Below are 17901 nucleotides of genomic sequence, written 5' to 3'. Positions count from 1 at the left end.
CATAGAAGAGTTCTTACTCCACCTCCCCAGTCTCTCTCTCTCTCTCTCTCTCTCTTTTTTTTTTTTTGTCACAACCACAGACATTATAGATGATGGACTTCTACTGACCTGGGTCCCTGAGTGACTATGTGAGACAGAGACCACCCATCAACCCCCACTCACTACCTTCCACCAAGCCATGAAAGATACATAACTTAAGTGAGAAATTAACTGTTGTATTAAACCACTGAAATTCTAAGGTTGTTTATGATTACACCAAAGCATAATTTAATTTGACGTCTCATAGCTATCATCAGTTTTATGTGTTCGAGGTTGAAATATTAATTTTCTCCTGTAAACCTGTACTTCTTTTTTTCCTCCATCTCTATAAGTGACAACCCTGTTGATCCATATGCTTAAGGTAGAAACCTGGATGCCATACTCACATCTCCACTTTTCTTCTCCTGTGCAGAAAAGAGTTAACATAGCTGACCAAAGATGGCTCTCCTTATAAAGCTCTGCTTGTAAGGTTGGCCCCTGGCTGACATCTGGGAACGTGGCTGGTAAAATAGTTCTCTCTACTGAAATAAGATTTCCCCTAAATAGTAAGGATACCTTGCTGTGACTCATCTGTTTGTACAAACAATATGGTTTATGCTGACCATGACCTGCTTTCCTTCTGGGAGTCAAGAACTTTGGTGCATGCTAGGCAGAAATGCTTGCATGACCAGCCCTAATAAAAACCTTTGGGTGCTGAACCTTTAACGAGCTTCCCTGGGCAAAAACATTGCACACCTATTTTTGCATTTTCGTTGCTGGCAGAAGAGTCAGCTTTGTGTTATCCCTCCCCAGAGGGAGAGAACATAAGGAAGCCTGCACTTGGATTCTTCCATTTTCTACCTGTGTCCTTTTTCCTTACCATCCAGCTCTGTATCCTTATAATATCACTCTAGTAATCTTAGCATGAGAAGGACTATATAATGAGTTTCAGGAGTCCTTCTAGTGAGTGAATCCCCAAACACAATGTTGTCTTAGGACCCCTTGGGCTATCCCCCCATATCTAATCCAATTCTGAGTCTTGTCAATTCTACTTCCTAAAATTTACTTCAAATTACTTTTTTTTTAAATTTGTTGCCACTATTCTGGAAGGTGCCATCATCTTTTATTTGTATTGGACATTAAGAGGACCCAATAGAAACCACCTTTTTTCCCTGCCTGAATTTGGAACCAACTCAGAGATATAGTAAGAGATCAAAGTGTAAACTTTAGTTAATGATAAAAATCTAGATTGGGATAGCTTAGATGTGCAGTCAAATGGATTAACATCGCCTGAACTAAATCTATGTGCCCAAATTGCTGCCCTCTACCTTCGAGCTATCCATCTTGAGAGGATGGACCACATTGTACTCTCTTTAGGCACACAGATTTGTAGAAAGGAGAAGGGAAGGACTGAACTGAGTATACAGAAGAAGGGAGTGAAGGTTGTAGATTTTAAAGATTTCTTGTTCACTCTGAATTTTATCTTCCAAGTGGAACTCCAAGTCTTGGGCATCCAGCAAATGATACACATGCTGACCCTAACTCTAAGTAGGCAGTAGAGAAGGGAGTGTGGTCAGTGAACACCAGGTTGTCTGCGGTGAGCCTCAAGCAAAACAGTGGCCATTAGTAGTACCAAGCCAGGCTAAGCAAATAGGCACAGGACAAAGGGCCTTCAGTGATGTGAGCTTCAGAGTGCAGGTTGCCGTTCCTTGACCTTGAAGCATGTTTACAACATCTTCATTCCACTCCATTCATTCCCAGTAAAGGTAGGAAGGCCAAAAAGACCTCAGAAAGCAGGCATAGCTAAGGCAAGGATTAAATTGCAGAAAAAATGCCTTTTAGTACATTGACCTTTCAGACGGTACTGCCTAGAATATTTGCTGCAATTAGAGATAGTGAAGTTAATGAAACATAACTTCAGGTCCCCTCACACGTGTGGACCCTTTCCAAGGTCCTGAGCAACCCTAGTAACGTGTTCACATGGTCATCCTTTATATCCTTTTAATATAATTTGGAAGCACTCAAAATTACAGAAAAGTAGTACAGGGAACTCTATCCCAACAGCCATTTAAGAGTATATTGCCAATCTGATGCCACATCAGCCCTTCATGCTCTAGTATGTATTTCCTGCAAGCAAGGACATTCTTCTACGTAACCACCATACAACCCTCAAAATCAGGAATTTAACACTGACATGTTTCTACCATCTAATCCTCAAATCCAGTTCAGAATCAAGTTGCATTCAGTTGTGATGTATGTTTAGCTTCCTTGTGTGGGACAGTTTCTCAGTCCTTCACCAGCATTCATGACATTCACGTTTAAAGATTATAGGCCATATATTTTATAGAATGTTCCCCAACTGAGGTTTGTCTGACACTTCTCTATGATGAGATTCAGATTGTGCATCTTTGGCAGGAACTTCACATAGATGGGGGCCTGAGCTCCTGTACGGCTGTACTTCTGTTCCCTTCTCACTCAGCTTGAGCCAACTCACTACACTACCATGTTGTCACCTACCTCACCGGGGCTCTGTCACTTCTCTCTAAGCCACTGCATGTCCTGCCAGTCCCCTAGCCAGCATAGATGTCTATCTACCCTGCTCTGTCCTTTCCTGCTGGCTTTAGGACTGAATTGTTCATGAAGGAAAGAGAAGAAAGAAAGGAATAATTGTCATATGTTTTTGTAAAAATGTGCAAAAGTAAGACAATTTAACTTCAGTGGATTAAGGCCATTGTCTCTTTTCCTTCTGTCACACAGGCATTTTGGGAATTTGGCTAAGAGGCATTTGAATTGGAAATGCATTTAGTTTGTGTTTGGTGGGGTATATTTATATGGTTTACAGCCAGTTGTGGTGCATAGCTAAGTTTCTGCTGGCTGTCCCAGTGTAAAAACAACCTCCAAATATATTCCCAGTGCCCATTGTGATGGCTCTCCTTATATGCTAGATGCAGGCTATGGTTCTATCAAAATGTGAGTATGGGCTCTGGTGTCTGGAACAGGGAATATGAAAGTCCTGGAGGAGAAATAAGATTTGAACAGATAGAGCTAGAAACTATTCTATGGAAATTTTTATCTTATCATTACATTTTTGGTAAAATGGCAAGCCCAGGATTCTGTTCTCATAGATAGTACACATGGGACATGCTCAATAATACAACATTAAAAACTATAAATTCATATATCTTTCTTGATGGGAAGCATATGACATAGAATTTGTCATGATTCCCATAAATACACAAACCTGTACCAGGATTACCGTTTGTTTTATGCTTTCTGTCAATTAAAAAAAAATGCTATAAGAAAGATCGAGTTATCGTTCTATTCTCTTTATGTAAAATGTTTTAAAATTGTTATCATGTGAACAGATGAGTAAAGAGCGGGGAGCCAAAACTTGTAGGCAGAAAGTATGATAGTGGTGTGTGTAGCAATTAATTAATAAATGTCTGCTATTCTGTTAGGTTTTTAGTATTTGTGTTTTTTTGTGATTATTTGCCCATTCTGAATATTCACTTTAATACCTAATTATTTATTTATTATTTTGTATTCTTTTTCTTAAAGAGAGCCTCCCCCTCCCACCCATTGTGACCTAGATCTACCCTGAGCTACATTTAAACTGCAAGGCGGCTGAGCTCTGTGCCCGCTACAGAGCACTAATGAGTATCTAACTGGAAATTGTCCATGACAGCGTGGGCAAGCGGCACTGCCTGGGCTGCTCCAAGTTCCATTTGCATTCTGGTCCAGAAAGAGAAGCATGGTAGAACTAGCCTTGGATTCGTGTAGATGTCACATGCTCAGAGTCATTCCACACCATCTCTTTCAGTCCAGATGGTGCTGGAGAAAGCATACCTAGAGGCAGATTGCTTAGCCAACGTCGCTGAAAACAGGCACTGAGGCACAGGAGTGAAAATACATGCTCCAAGAGAGCTCCATGGCACGACATAGAGGCCCTGTTCCATGAAGTAGGAGGATTCAGAATGGAAATGGCAATGAAGAGATTTTTAATTTGTAAGAAGGGAAAGACACCTGGAGACTGGGACCTCCATCTTTGCAAATTTCTAAATTTGTGAGAAGGTGGATTCACTTGCTTCTTTTTTTTTTTATTATTTTTTTTTATTTTTTAAAATTTACATCCAAATTAGTTAGCATTTAGTGAAACAATGATTTCAGGAGTAGATTCCTTAGTGCCCCTTACCCATTTAGCCCATCCCCCCTCCCACAACCCGTCCAGGAACCCTCAGTTTGTTCTCCATATTTATGAGTCTCCTCTGTTTTGTCCCCCTCCCTGTTTTTATATTATTTTTGTTTCCCTTCTCTTATGTTCATCTTTTTTGTCTCCTAAAGTCCTCATATGAGTGAAGTCATATGATTTTTGTCTTTCTCTGACTGGCTGATTTCACTTAGCGTAATACCCTCCAGTTCCATCCACGCAGTTGCAAATGGCAAGATTTCATTCTTTTTGATTGCTGAGTAATACTCCATTTTGTGTGTGTGTGTGTGTGTGTGTGTGTGTGTGTGTGTGTGTGTGTGTGTATACACCACTTCTTCTTTATCCATTAATCCATCAATGGAGATTTGGGCTCTTTGCACACTTTGGCTACTGTTGATAGTGCTGCTCTAAACATGGGGGTGCATGTGTCCCTTCAAAACAGCACACCTGTATCCCTTGGATAAATGCCTAGTAGTGCAATTGCTGGGTCGTAGGGTAGTTCTATTTTCAGTTTTTTGAGGAACCTCCACACTGTTTTCCAGAGTGGCTGCACCAGCTTGCATTCCCACCAGCAGTGCAAAAGAGATCCTCTTTTTTCGCATCCTCGCCAACATCTGTTGTTGCCTGCGTTGTTAATGTGAGCCATTCTGACAGGTGTAAGGTGGTATCTCATTGTGGTTTTATTTGTGTTTCCCTGATGATGAGTCATGTTGAACATTTTTTCATGTGTCAGCTGGCCATCTGGATGTCTTCCTTGGAGAAGTGTCTATTCATGTCTTTAGCCCATTTCTTCACTGGATTATTTGTTTTTTGGTGTTGAGTTTGATAAGTTCTTTATAGATTTTGGATACTAACCCTTTATCTGACTAACCCTTTATCATTTGCAAATATCTTCTCCCATTCTGTCAGTTGCCTTTTAGTTTTGCTGATTGTTTCCTTCGCTGTGCAGAAGCTTTTTATTTTGATGAGGTCCCAGTAGTTCATTTTTATACTTGCTTCTGTCTTAGGCAAATGCATAGATGGATCTTCTCCCCACCCCCAGGGTTAACATGATGCCAAAGTAACCTTTTATGAGAAGGTGTCTCCCGATTGTTATAGATTTGGACCTGCATCCACCAACTGACAGCCATCCTGGGTAGCCGAGACTAGGGTGTTTTTTATCTCCTATCCTAAGCCTATTCTAAAGAGTCTTTGGTGATACCAAGTACTGGGTTCTGGGAGTACAGTTTTGCTTGGCCATTGTTCCAGGAGTGGGGAGTGGGTTGTTTCCTAACTTAAGTAGGTAGATGAGGAACCAGTACTACAATACAGTTCTGCTTCCTCTTAGCACTTTGAACTCTTTAAAAGAGTGAGGCTCATCATGAAATGAGAACTGATCAAGAGAACCTGAGAGGTCCTAAAGGACTACTCTGTTTCAAGGAGAGCAGTCTGCAGCTACCTCTACTGAAGGAAGGATTCACAAATCCTCATGCTTCAGGGAACTCTCCAGCAGAGGCTATGTGGAATTGGCAATCAAGGAGGTCTTTAAGTTTTTCAGATGAGATAGGAAATTTTGCTTTTTGAACCACAGTTCTTTGGATCTTGTTATCTTTGGGCTTTAACCTGCAAGAGGATTTAAACTCTGAACCTCAGCTTCTCCCCTAGACATTGGTTTAGAACTCAAATAAGGAGAATGTTTGTTTTGTTTTTATTTTTTGTTTTGTCTTTAACTTGGCCCCTCCAACCCCAACAGTGGAGGTAGTCCAGCAGTGCTGGTCTAATTGAAGTCCCTTCACATAAGGCCAAAGGGTAAGAGCTGTGTGGTCCCCTCTAATACTCTGCTGAGCCTGATATTTCTGGCATGTGTGTGTTGCATTAAAGGTGGCTCTATCTAGTGTCAAAATCCCCATATCCCTTGTGAGCAGCATTTTAAGTCTTGAACATAGTGTCTGACTTCTCCCCATCTTGTTACAGAATTGATTAGGTCCATGCAAAATGCTGCCAGGGATGATTCCCCAGTATTCATTACCTCTGCTCTACCTCAGGTATCCCTTGTGGCACTGTTCTGACACTGCTGTTGATGCTTCTGATCTGGTTCCCTCAGGTCTTAGGCAGCAAGAATACCTCTGCCACATGCTCTTCAAAACACTGCCTTATTTCAAATCTGGAATATTCCAGGCTTTCCAAAGTGAAATATATCTTCAATGCTTCCATCCCCTCAGCTGTGCCCCTGTTCCTTCTAGGGAAGCTTGGGTGAGTTTCTAACAGGTTAATTTGCTTCTTAGGTCAGTCTCTTTATCTGCCATATGCACTGCTTGCCAAAACTGAGTGCCTTCTTTCCTTCCTTTTACTTTCTCCTTGCTTTCTAGCCTAGATTTCCGCTCCCCCCCCCCCCCCCCGCCCCAGATCTTCCCATAAGAAGCACTGTACAAAAACAAATGTTCTGGATGCCAAGAGAAGATAATCTTCCATCAGATCAACATCTAAGCCAGACCTGTGCTTGCTCTGGTATTGTCCAACCTGGCTCTACTTTGGCATGTGTCATCGTGGTTGTGCCTTTTCTAGGGCCCTTACTCAACACATTTCTGTTGCCCACTTCCTCGAGTTGTAGGCCTTACCAATATCCACAAGTGCAATAACTCTATCACTTCTGAACTCACCTAAAAAACTGAGTATTTTATCCTAATTTTCCTAATCTTTTCCCTTAAATCTGCATTAGTCTTCAAAGAGGTGGTTCTGATGGACTCGCCCCAGAGGTCAGGCTACAAAGTCCATATGTGACTGCTGGAAGCCCTGTGTGTGTGTGTGTGTGTGTGTGTGTGTGTTGATGGTGGGGACAATTCCCAAAGAAAGGGTTACTGTGAAGAGGGCAGAGGTTCCTAAAAGGTGTTCACTTAGAGGGTCATTTTGCACTAAGCATATTGAAGCCTTTGACAGGTACTGCTTTAACAAACCTGGTTTTGAAGAGAGGAATCAGATAGAAGATATTTCTGAGGCAATACTCAGAAAAATGCAGAATGTGGGATATTCTGCAAGACAACTGACTTGGTCTTTTCAAAAAACAGTAGTTTTTTTTTAAAAAGGTCATGGAAGCTGTTTTAGAATGGAAGGGACTAAAGAGACATAACAATCAGAGGCAATGTATATACTGTAATTAGATTTTGGTTCAAAAGTAAAAAATCTATTCAAGTTATGTTGAGAAAATTTGAATATGGATGGAGTATTAGATGATCTCAGGGAATTGTTAATTTCCTTAAGTGTGGTATTGCTCTTGTGGTTATGCAAGAATGTCTTAGGAGATGCATGCTCAAGTATTCAGAGATGAAGTGTAATGATATCATGTTTGCAGCTAGTTTTCAAGTTATTCAAAAACAACAATATATACTGATGTATAAAAGCAAAGATGGAAAAACGTTAGCAACTGTTGAATCTCGGTGAATATGTGGGTGTTCTTTTGTATCCTTCAACTTTTCTGAGTATTTTATAATAATAAAAAACTAAAAAGAAAGACCTATTTAACCTAGTGTTCTAAACATTTAACTCTGAAACTCTTTTTTCCCTGATGATATATTAATATGGAAGCATCTGTTGCTTCACAAAATATACCCTGGAACATGTTGGCCTAGGTTAGGCTTTCAATGGCTACATTTAAAAAATATTCAGTAATGATAAATGCTCAGTGAAGAATACAGATCTTTTTTAAAAAATTCAGAATGCACTTAAAAAATTCCATCTGGGGGTGCCTGAGTGGCTCAGTCAGTTAAGCGCCCAACTCTTCACTTGATCTTAGCCAAAAGGCTGAGAAGCGATAAGCGCCCAACTCTTGATCTCAGTTCAGGTCATGATCTCACTGTTCCTGAGATCAAGCCCCGTGTCGGGCTCTGTGCCAACACTGTGGAGTCTGCTTGGGATTCTCTCTCTCCCTCTCTCTCTCTGCCCTTCCCCTGCACACACACACTCTGTCTCTCTCTCAAAATAAATAAATAAACTTAAAAACAAACAAACAAACCATGAAACTCCATCCAGCTAGCTGAAGAAACGTTTGCTACCCGTTTGCTACATCGTCTATGATGGGGCAGTTCTAATACTCTGTTAACACAGTGGTGTGACTGGCCAGAGGAAGGGAAGTTCACAGCTTGCATAGGCATTTTTGAATGTCTAGAATTGCACTGTCCAAATCCTTTTAGTATAACCTCATGGTTGATGATCCAGGCTAAATTTTCAATCATCGGTATCCTTCTGTGCTTAAAGAATTAGCTGGAATAATAGATAGCTTAGAGCACTTTCAGGAATAGAGAGAAACAAAAATTTGCATGCATAATTGACAGTTCCTATCTGGGATGAAGTTTTAAGGAAACCCAATACCTTCTTGTGATAGTTCACTTTATGTATCAAGTTGAGCCATGGAGTGCCCAGATATTTGGTTAAACATTATTTTGGGGTATATCTGAGGGTGTTTCTGGATGAGATTAGCATTTGAATTGGTAGAATGAGTAAAGCAAATTGTCTTCCCCTGATTTGGCTGGTCATCATCTAATCAACTGAAGGCTTCAATAGAACAAAAGAAGAGAGAGGGAGAATTCACTCTATTTGCCTGTTTGTGCTGGGATATTTGTCTCCTGTTCTCCAACTGGAACTTCATCACCTGATCTCCTGGGTCTCCAGCATGTAGATAGCAGATCGTGGGGCTTCTTAGCCTCTATAATTGCTTGAGCCAGTTCCTTATAATAAATATGTGTGTACCCACACACTGTTGTTTCTATTTCTTTGGAGAACCCTGACAAATATATTCCTTATTTCCATTTGGATGACTTTAGAGAAAACAACAACTCAAACTTATTAAACAATGAGGAAATTTACTATTTCACATAGGACAGTCAGATTGGATGGCTTAAACTTGGCTTAATTCAGCTGCTCAACTACATAATCAAAGACTTGAGTTTTTTTACATTTCCACTCTTTGAGCCACAGATGTTGGTCTTCTCTTAACATTATCTCCCCTCTGTGGGTTACAAGATGGCTACAGAAGCTTTAGGTCACATGTACAAGCTACACCCTCCAGAGGAAGATAAAGAATGGCCTCTACTGATATCTCCTATTTAAGGTTACAAAACCTTTGCCAGAAGCCCTTACTTCTAGTTTCATTGTCCAGAACCAATCAACCAATCAATCCCAGGAATAATGGGATTATCATGGTTGATTTAGGTACCTCCCAGAAGAGGGGCGGGAGGGTAGGGGTAAGGTTATCTTCCTTGATGGCTGGTATGGCAGCTGTGAAATATGACAAAGTCTTTAACACTTCTTCCATTAGAAGGTGGGGTTTATGTCTCTGAATCTGGGCAGGTTTGTGACTGCTTCAGCCAATAGAGTACAGAGGAATCCATGTGACTTCTGCCACAAGACCACACAAAGCCATGTGGCTTCCACCTTGCCCATTAAAACATTTGCCCTTGGAACCTTGAGCTGCCTTAGGAGAAGTTTGACTCCTCTAAGGCTGCCATACAGTAAGAAAGCCAAAGCCACATGGAGGGCCAAGTTTAAGCACTCTGATCAATAGTTCTTGATGAGCCCAGCTTTTGAATATTCCAGTCAAGGCAGCAGACATATGAGTAGAGAAGCTCCCAGATGATTGTGGACCCCAGTCATTTGAGTCTCCCACTAAGGTGACATGGAAGAGACACAAGCCAGCCCTCCTCTACTCTATCGAAATCCTGACCCACAAAATTCATAAGCATAATTAGATGGTTGTTATTTTATACCACAAGATTTGGGATAGTGTTGCATAACAATAGGTAATTAGAACATGTTAATTTTGAACAAAATTTGGATTCTTTTAGTAAGGCAAGTGAATAATTGGTGTAATTGCAGGCAACCACGGAGCCTGCTCCTTTTTTGATACCTGCTCTTCTACTGATGTCCATGGATATCAGGCTTCTCTAACATACTCAACTTTTAGCTTTTTTAGAAAACAAAAAGTGTTCCCTAAGGCTAAATGACTTCCTTTGGGGCAAATAAAGGACATCCTACAGGCATGATTTGGCTTGGAATTCTTGGACCCAGGGTCCCTCCTCAAGCTTCTGAAGAGTTTCACATTCTAGACTTGGTTTAGATGCTACCACATTGCATTAATCTTCCATAGATTGATTCCCCAAGATCCCCTGCTTCCCTTCATGTAATATACTGGATTTTATCCCTCACAGCCCAGTGTTAGAAAATAATACTATCATATATTGAGTACTAGGGTGAATCTGAAGGCTGACAGGATTCCCCCCCCCCCCCCCCCGACCAATCAAGTATTTTACATACATTAATCCTATGAAGTAGATAACATAAACCCCATTTTTACTGATAAGAAAACCAAGACTCAGAAAGATTCAGCAAACAGCCTAAAGTCACACAGCTACTAAGTGGTAGAGATGAAATTCAGGTCTAGGTCTGTAAGCTCTACAGACTGCTCTTTTCTTCATTATACTGCCTCACAACTCAGCAAATTTAACTTAATTAGACTTCATTTTCTTTATAATATCTTTCCTTTGATCAATCAGAACATTTTAGGAATAAGAGGGAAGCTCCTCCAATTTTCTACTTTCTTTTGTGTTTCCTAGGAAGTGGCTTAGAAAAAAATCCACCTCCTCTTCCACAAATGAGCTAGACTCTTCTATTTTTAGTAAATGAGTTATAGCTAGTCACTAATTGTAGTTTTAGTTACACTTCTGGCTGTTTTCTTCATACTATCTGCTTCAAATTATGTAATAGGTCATATTTACTTATTTTAGCTGTATGTTACCATGCAGCTTTTTTTTTTTTTTTTTAATATAGAATTCTTTGTATTTAAGCTTTAAAGTTCAGGTGCTGACATTTACATTGTCATCTATATGAATAGTGCCTCCTGGAGTCCTGCAGTCTGGGCCTGTGTGTGGCAGCTTAGTTAAAATCAAATTCCAAGGAGAACTGTGTGAGGGAAGTGGGCGAGGAGATGTAATTTGATTCCTCCCAAACTCCAGTGTGTGGTTTAATTTCTCCTCTGGTCGTATCTTATTTGAGTGATACCTAGAAAAGAGATCAAGTCAGGGTCAACCATTCATTTACCTTTGCTGTGAAGTTTGAATGGTATGTCCCACTCAACTGAGAGTGTAAATTTAGAATAACCCTTGGGGCTTCCTCTATGGGGACAGAACTCAATCTCTGTGTTGTCTATAGCAATGCAGCTTCCTGAGATTGATGCTGATCATTCTGAGGGAATGCTTCAAATTTCTTAATCTACAAATGCCACTAGAGATGGGAACTAAATCACCTCGATCTACCTTCAAGTGTCAGATTTAATTAAGGTTAGAGAAAGCTCCTTAGCCATAGACGTATTTCAGTATGAATTGGGCTTAACCAAATCTTCCACAAAATCTAGGGAAAGTACAGTTTAATTTCAAATTAACTACATGAATATGTACTCTGTATTTGTTTTTAATGTTTTATTTATTTTTGACAGAGAGAGAGAGCATAAGTGGGAGAGGAGCAGAGAGAGAGGGAGACACAGAATCTGAAGCAGGCTCCAGGCTCTGAGCTGTCAGCACAGAGCCCGACGCGGGGCTTGAACTCACAGACCACAAGATCATGACCTGAGCCGAAGTCAGATGTTCAACCGACTGAGCCACCCAGGCGCCCCTGTATTCTGTATTTTTGACCCAGAGGGAGATTTCTCATAATTTCTAGATGGCACAGATTAAAAGCTCTAATAGAATAAAACTCATCTCTTTAACAGTTTGGCAATTATATAAAAGTTTAGTCTTGCCCTCATACACATTTCCCCTTCATTTTTCTTCTTAAAAGGAAAAAAAAAAAATGGAAGTCTCATTTTTTTCACCCCTTTCCTGTGCAGCTCATCTTCAGCTCCAGGTCTAAACCATTATGGTGACCCCATTTCCCTTGCAATGGTCTAGATATGGATATATGATATAGTTCTGGCCAATGAGCCATGCAGGAACATCTGCTTGGGACTTCTGAGAAATGTTTCTTCATTCCTATAGAGTGAAAAAAAAAAAACAACAACAACAAGAGAAATCCTTCTTTTTCTGGATATTGACACATTTGAGTGTGATGCCTGGAACCATAGCAGTCATTCTGTGACTTCAAGGGGTATCAACCTTAATGTCAAGTCCACCAGCTCAGGATGGCAGAATAGAAAACTGAAAAGGAGCTAGGTCTTTGATTGTGAAGTTATGAAGCAACTCAACTAACCACTTCTGGAGCAGCCCTACCACTGGACTTATGTGAGAGAGCAGCTTTAAACCAGCTGAATTCATTTTTCTGTTAGGGTGCTCTCAAATTACAGATGACAGAAAAGGTGACTTAGCTGGCTTAAATTATCTCAGTTGCAAGCATTCAAAGTGATACAACATACCAGGTCATATTTTTATTTTTTTTTTAACTTTTTTTTTTTAACGTTTATTTATTTTTGAGACAGAGAAAGACAGAGCATGAACGGGGGAGGGTCAGAGAGAGGGAGACACAGAATCTGAAACAGGCTCCAGGCTCCAAGCTGTCAGCACAGAGCACGACGCGGGGCTCGAACTCACGGACCGCGAGATCATGACCTGAGCTGAAGTCGGCCGCTTAACCGACTGAGCCACCCAGGCGCCCCACCAGGTCATATTTTGAGGTCTCTCAGAGCTTCTGTCTGATCCCTCTCTTTACACATACCCCCCCCCCCCCCTTCCCATTACTTGGTCCTTCATACCATCATTGGAATGACGACTTCACTCTCCTGAGGTTGTCAGATGTTCTTTTTCATGGTGACGTGACACCATGACTGGGACCCTTGTTAAAACATATGTGATACTGTGTGGTAATTTTCAGATTGTCTCCTACATACGATTATAGGATCTTTGAGGGAAAAGATGTGTGTTATTCATCTTAGCATGTTCAACCCCTAAAACATTGCTTGGCACAAAATAAGGAATTAATGTTTATTAATGAAGAAAAATAATGATGAATAAAAATGTCATGAAGACCACTGTGTTCTCTCTTTGACTGACTTATTCCCGGTATATTACACCCCATGGTATCCTAAGCAGGGTGGGGATGATTAAAAAGATGAAGGAAAACCTGTAACTCTAACATTTTTTGACAAAACTTTGGAGGAAGGTAAATCAAGCTTAATGAAGATTTTTGTAAATCTTGTATACATTCTATCTTTGCCTGACTCATATTATGAGTCATTCAACATATATGTGTTGAGTGCCTAGTACACATTAAGCATTGTTTAAGTGTTGGGGATACATATGGGGTGCCTGGGTGGCTCAGTCGGTTAAGCGTCCGACTTCAGCTCAGGGCATGATCTAGCAGTTTGTGGGTTCGAGCCCCGCGTCGGGCTGTGTGCTGACAGCTCAGAGCCTGGAGCCTTCTTCGGATTCTGTGTCTCCCTCTGTTCCTCCCCTGCTCATGCTCTGTCTCTCTCTCTCTCTCAAAAATAAAGATTTAAAAAAACATTTTTTTTTTTAAAAAGAGTTTGGGATACATAGGCGAAGTAAACAAAGAAAGCCCTCAGAGAGCATTGGCCCTACAAGTGAACTCCAGCAATCATTTCCCCTTTCTGCATTTTAGTTTGACATTTGTGCTTAAACAGGAAACACTATCATGGAAAGCATGCTGATTCTCAGATGAAAGGCAATGGTAAACACATGGATATATTGTTGATAAGTGCTGCCACTTCTCTCTAGGACCAAGGACAGTTAAAAGGAGAAGGTCATCAATTAAATCTGCTTCTTTACCTTGTTCTTAGCAGCCCACACCAATAGGCATTGCCTTCATTTTTTTTAAAGGTAGTTTTCTGCGTACATGCAACATTGGGTGGTTTCAGCGCCAGCCTGGACAGTGAGCCCCGCCCATAGGCACCACCTTGGTGTTTCCCTTCGCTAGTTTGCTGGGGACTCTGCTGAGAGGCTACACCCGAGCACAGCGTCTCAGCTGTAGAGGCTCGTGTGGGTAAGGGCACAATTTCCTACAGAAACTGGGCAAATTTGAAAGGGGCAAAGGGAAGCGTTTTTGTGTCCCTCCAAAACCCCAGCTTCTATTGAAGGGAAGACTGGAAATAAGTGCCTCACTGGTTTTCTTCTGTGAAAACGCATTACCATGTAACAAAAAGTACTAATTGCTCTGTGGGAAATGTGTTTATTTTACAAATACTCTGTGGCTCTGAAGTGACAGCACGATTATAGTTCTGACAGTATCGCTGGTACAATTTCCAGGCTCCTCAGGGAGAGCAATGTGGGGATTTTCCTCCTGGAAGCAAAGGCAAATTCTCTGGTCTGGAAGGTACACTTGATTTAAACACGATTCAAAATAAGTAAAAACAGATGATAACACAGCAAATAATGAAAGCTTGGCAATTTCGCTAAAACAAATTATCTTATCCAGAACACTATGGGAGCGTCAAAGAGAAATGCAAAAATAACTCTGTGTATCTTTGACTGTTCTTAAAATTTCCAGTGGCTCAAACTCTCATCTCCAAACTGGGAAATGTGAGAGGAACTGAAAGGGAGAGAAGAACCTGGAAAAGTGTAGGGAAATGTAAACATTAGAAAGAGAGAGTGTAGGAAGGGGACAGCTTCAGGGTCAATCAGAGACTCTCCTGCCCGTTGTGATCTGGATAGACCCGGGCCCGCCGCGTGTTCCGTGGAGGCCGTGCGGCGGCGACGGTGACCTGAGTGGCCATCGAGCAGCTAGAAAGCGCTTTCGCAGGAGCAGGGCAGCGGCCGGGGGCGAGGCGGAGGTGGGCGCCAGCAGCCCTCTTCTGGCTGCTCGCGTCTAGCGTGGTGATAATGGGGGTGGGGCCAGCGGTGGCGGTGAAGCGCTTGGTGGGCCCCCGTCCCCTCATCGTCCTCCGCTGTTCCCTCCCACGAACAGCAGACTGCGCCCAGGCGCCTCCGCAGCCGCCGCAGGAGCCGGCAGTCGCCTGCCTGGAAGAAGAGGTAAACGAAGGGATCGAGAGCGCTGTTGGCCACTCCCACGAGGTGCAGCGCGGCCGCCACTTCCTCGGCCTCCCAGTCTCCCACCTGTCCCGACGACCACACGGCCGCCAGCCGGGCAGCGAAGTAGGGAAGCTCGCAGCTCACGAACAGCAGCGCCAGCGCCAGGCTCATCTTCAGACTCTGTACCTTAGCGCGTGGCAGCGCGCTGGGCGCAGGGGCTCTGCCGGGACTCGCCCACCAGGGCGCTGAAGGCGGCGGGGCCTGGGGCGGGCGCTGCCACCAGGCGCAGAGCAGGCGGCTGCAAGCTACGCCCATGACCGCGACCGGCGCCACGAAGCCCGCGACGGCCTCGTAAAGCGCATAGACCTGCAGGTGCCAGCGCGGCAGAGGCGCAAAGATGTCACGGCAGCGACGCTCCCCGGGCCAAGCGCGGGGGGCCGAGGGCGGGGCGGGTGGCGGCGAGGGGGCGCCCCCGCGCACCACGAAGGCGGGGGGCAGCGCCAGCAGCAGCGCCAGCAGCCAGCCCAGGGCGGCGAGGGCGCGCGCTGGCAGCGGCGGGCCCTGCGGCCGGCGCACGGTGCGCTGGCGTTCGAGGGCAATGAGTACCACGAGGTGGGCCGAGGCGCCTCGGCCGGACGCCTGCAGCAGCTGCACGAAGCGGCACGACAGGTCTCCCGCCGCCCGGCGCGGCTCTCCTACCAGCTCCCAGGCCAGCTGCGACAGCGCGGTGCCTCCGCACGCGTACAGGTCAGCGAGGGCCAGCTGCACGAGCAGGAAGTCCATCTTGCGACGCTTGGGGCCCGCCCACGGCCCGGCACCCCCGCACAGGCGGCACAGCACAGTGCTGTTGCCGGCCACCGCCACCACCAAGATGACCCCCAGGAAGACCAGGCGGACGCGGCGGCCGGGCGGTCCGGGAGGCGGCGGAGGCGGCGGCGGCGGCCCCGGGGCTGGGGCTCCCTGTTCCGAAGTGAAGTTGAGACCCCAGCCGGGAAAGACGGGTACGGAGACGTTGGGCGCCAGCGAGAAAGTTGAGGGGCTGAAGGGATCCTCCATCCTTAGCCTGGGGGTAGCGGAGGTAGGAAGCGAGGGAAACCCAGGTGGAGGCGAGGCTGCGAGGGGCGCTCAAAGTTTGTTGAAAACGCACACGCAACAGAGAGGGAAATGGATTCGGGTAGACTCGCGCTTAGTTGTTTTTATAGGTTGTCCTCGTCATTTGTCACTCAAATGTGGGTTGTACACTCGAGGAACACACATGATTCCTATTCTCCACCTTCTCCGTGGCTCTCCTCCCAGTCCCGGTGGATGCCCTTCCAATCTCTGCCGCGGCTCCCACAGCGCGCTCGCAGTAGCGGCGGGGACCACTGAGTTCTGGGTGCCTCTCCCGTTCGCTATTCAATTTACAGGAAGAGCACAAAACAGGGCAGAAGGTCGCTTTGCCTGGCCTTTGCAAAAGCGCATGCTAACCGGGACTGACACACCAGAGAGGACGGTCCTGACCGAGACTGTACCTCTCAAAAACGGTTACGGATTACGGTTACGGATTGCTAGTAGGAAAAAAAAAAAAAAAAAAAGACACTAGTTTTGATTAAAAAATAATAAATAATAATAATCAGAAAGACATGGATCTACATGCACTAGCATGAGACAAACAGGAACACAAGAAACCCAACAGCGTTTTGGGCAAAGAGGAGCCCAAGAGATGAATCTTTGATAAACATGTATCTTCCTCTGGCCATCAGTGAGAGTATTTACTTGGAGAGAACTAAAGTAATGATGTTGCTTGGCAATTAGGAGGAGCAGTGATTTGCAGATGTTTCAAATACTCCCCATTACTTGAAGCCACGGTTCACAGCTGCTCTCTCCGTGATGTAAAATTTGCTGCATTAGTCTGAAGGGGACAGTCATAGGTTTTATGCATATGGTAGTGCATTTATTGATTTTCCCCTAATAATTCCATCCAGTGGAGGATGTGTCATCATGGCTTTTCATTCTCTTGATTCTGTTTTCCAAGCAGATGGAGGTTGCTGGGAGGGAGTACGCCCCCAATAAGCCTAGAGAAAAGGTGACTAAGAGAAGGATAAGGCGGCCAGTTTTCAAAAAAGAAATTCAAGTCACAGGAAATGGTTTAGATTAAATGCTGTCTTTTATTTTAGTCCTGTCTCCTCCTCACAAACAAATTTTACTTTTCCTGTTGGAAACATCAATTTGTCTTTTATGTACCCTCTTAAATTATTTTTAAAAATTTTTTCTTAATGCTTTATTTTTAATCTGAGAGGGAGAGAGAGAGAGAGTGAGCAGAGGAGCAGTGAGAAGGGGAGACACAGAATCCGAAGCAGGCTCCAGGCCCCGAGCTGTCAGCACGGAGCCCAACGCAGGGCTTGAATTCTCAAACTATGAGATCAAGACCAGAGCAGAAGTCAGACGCTTAACTAACTGAGCCACCCTCTTACATTATTACAGTGTAAGTAGATTTCCTGTGTTTCTGGCCTGGGCATCTGCTGGGGTTCATATTCCCAGACTGAGGACACATTTGGCACTTTAAGATGCTCAGGATAGGAGGGGTTGGCAGATGCAGATGACAGTGCTGTTAGTTGCCTGGAGCAATCCTAATTCCTAAACTGTTGTCCTTTGGCCAGAGACCTTTGTCATTTTTATTATCCTATCTCCAGTGGCTAGCACTGGGCCTGATACAGGTTAGTATCAGTAAATATGTTTTGAATTAATGAACTA

General features: G+C 43.7%; 1 protein-coding gene across 1 annotated transcript; it reads right to left on the bottom strand.

The window, feature by feature from the left end:
* Positions 1 to 13711: 13711 nt before the first annotated feature.
* On the bottom strand, positions 13712 to 16485 carry GPR150 (G protein-coupled receptor 150). Its single transcript, XM_027037748.2, has one exon. The coding sequence runs from the start codon at positions 16222 to 16224 to the stop codon at positions 14920 to 14922; it is 1305 nt and encodes a 434-aa protein (XP_026893549.1). The 5' UTR covers positions 16225 to 16485; the 3' UTR covers positions 13712 to 14919.
* Between the last annotated feature and the right edge of the window lie 1416 nt (positions 16486 to 17901).

The sequence above is a fragment of the Acinonyx jubatus genome, chromosome A1, assembly GCF_027475565.1.
Source record: "Acinonyx jubatus isolate Ajub_Pintada_27869175 chromosome A1, VMU_Ajub_asm_v1.0, whole genome shotgun sequence".
In the NCBI taxonomy this organism is placed as follows: domain Eukaryota; kingdom Metazoa; phylum Chordata; class Mammalia; order Carnivora; family Felidae; genus Acinonyx; species Acinonyx jubatus.
The sequence above is the reverse complement of the archived record's forward strand: the minus strand, read 5'-3'. Positions and strand labels throughout refer to the sequence as shown.

What these genes read in the sequence shown, in the direction of transcription:
- GPR150 (XM_027037748.2), bottom strand. Translation starts at nt 16,224, where the DNA reads ATGGAGGATCCCTTCAGCCCCTCAACTTTCTCGCTGGCGCCCAACGTC.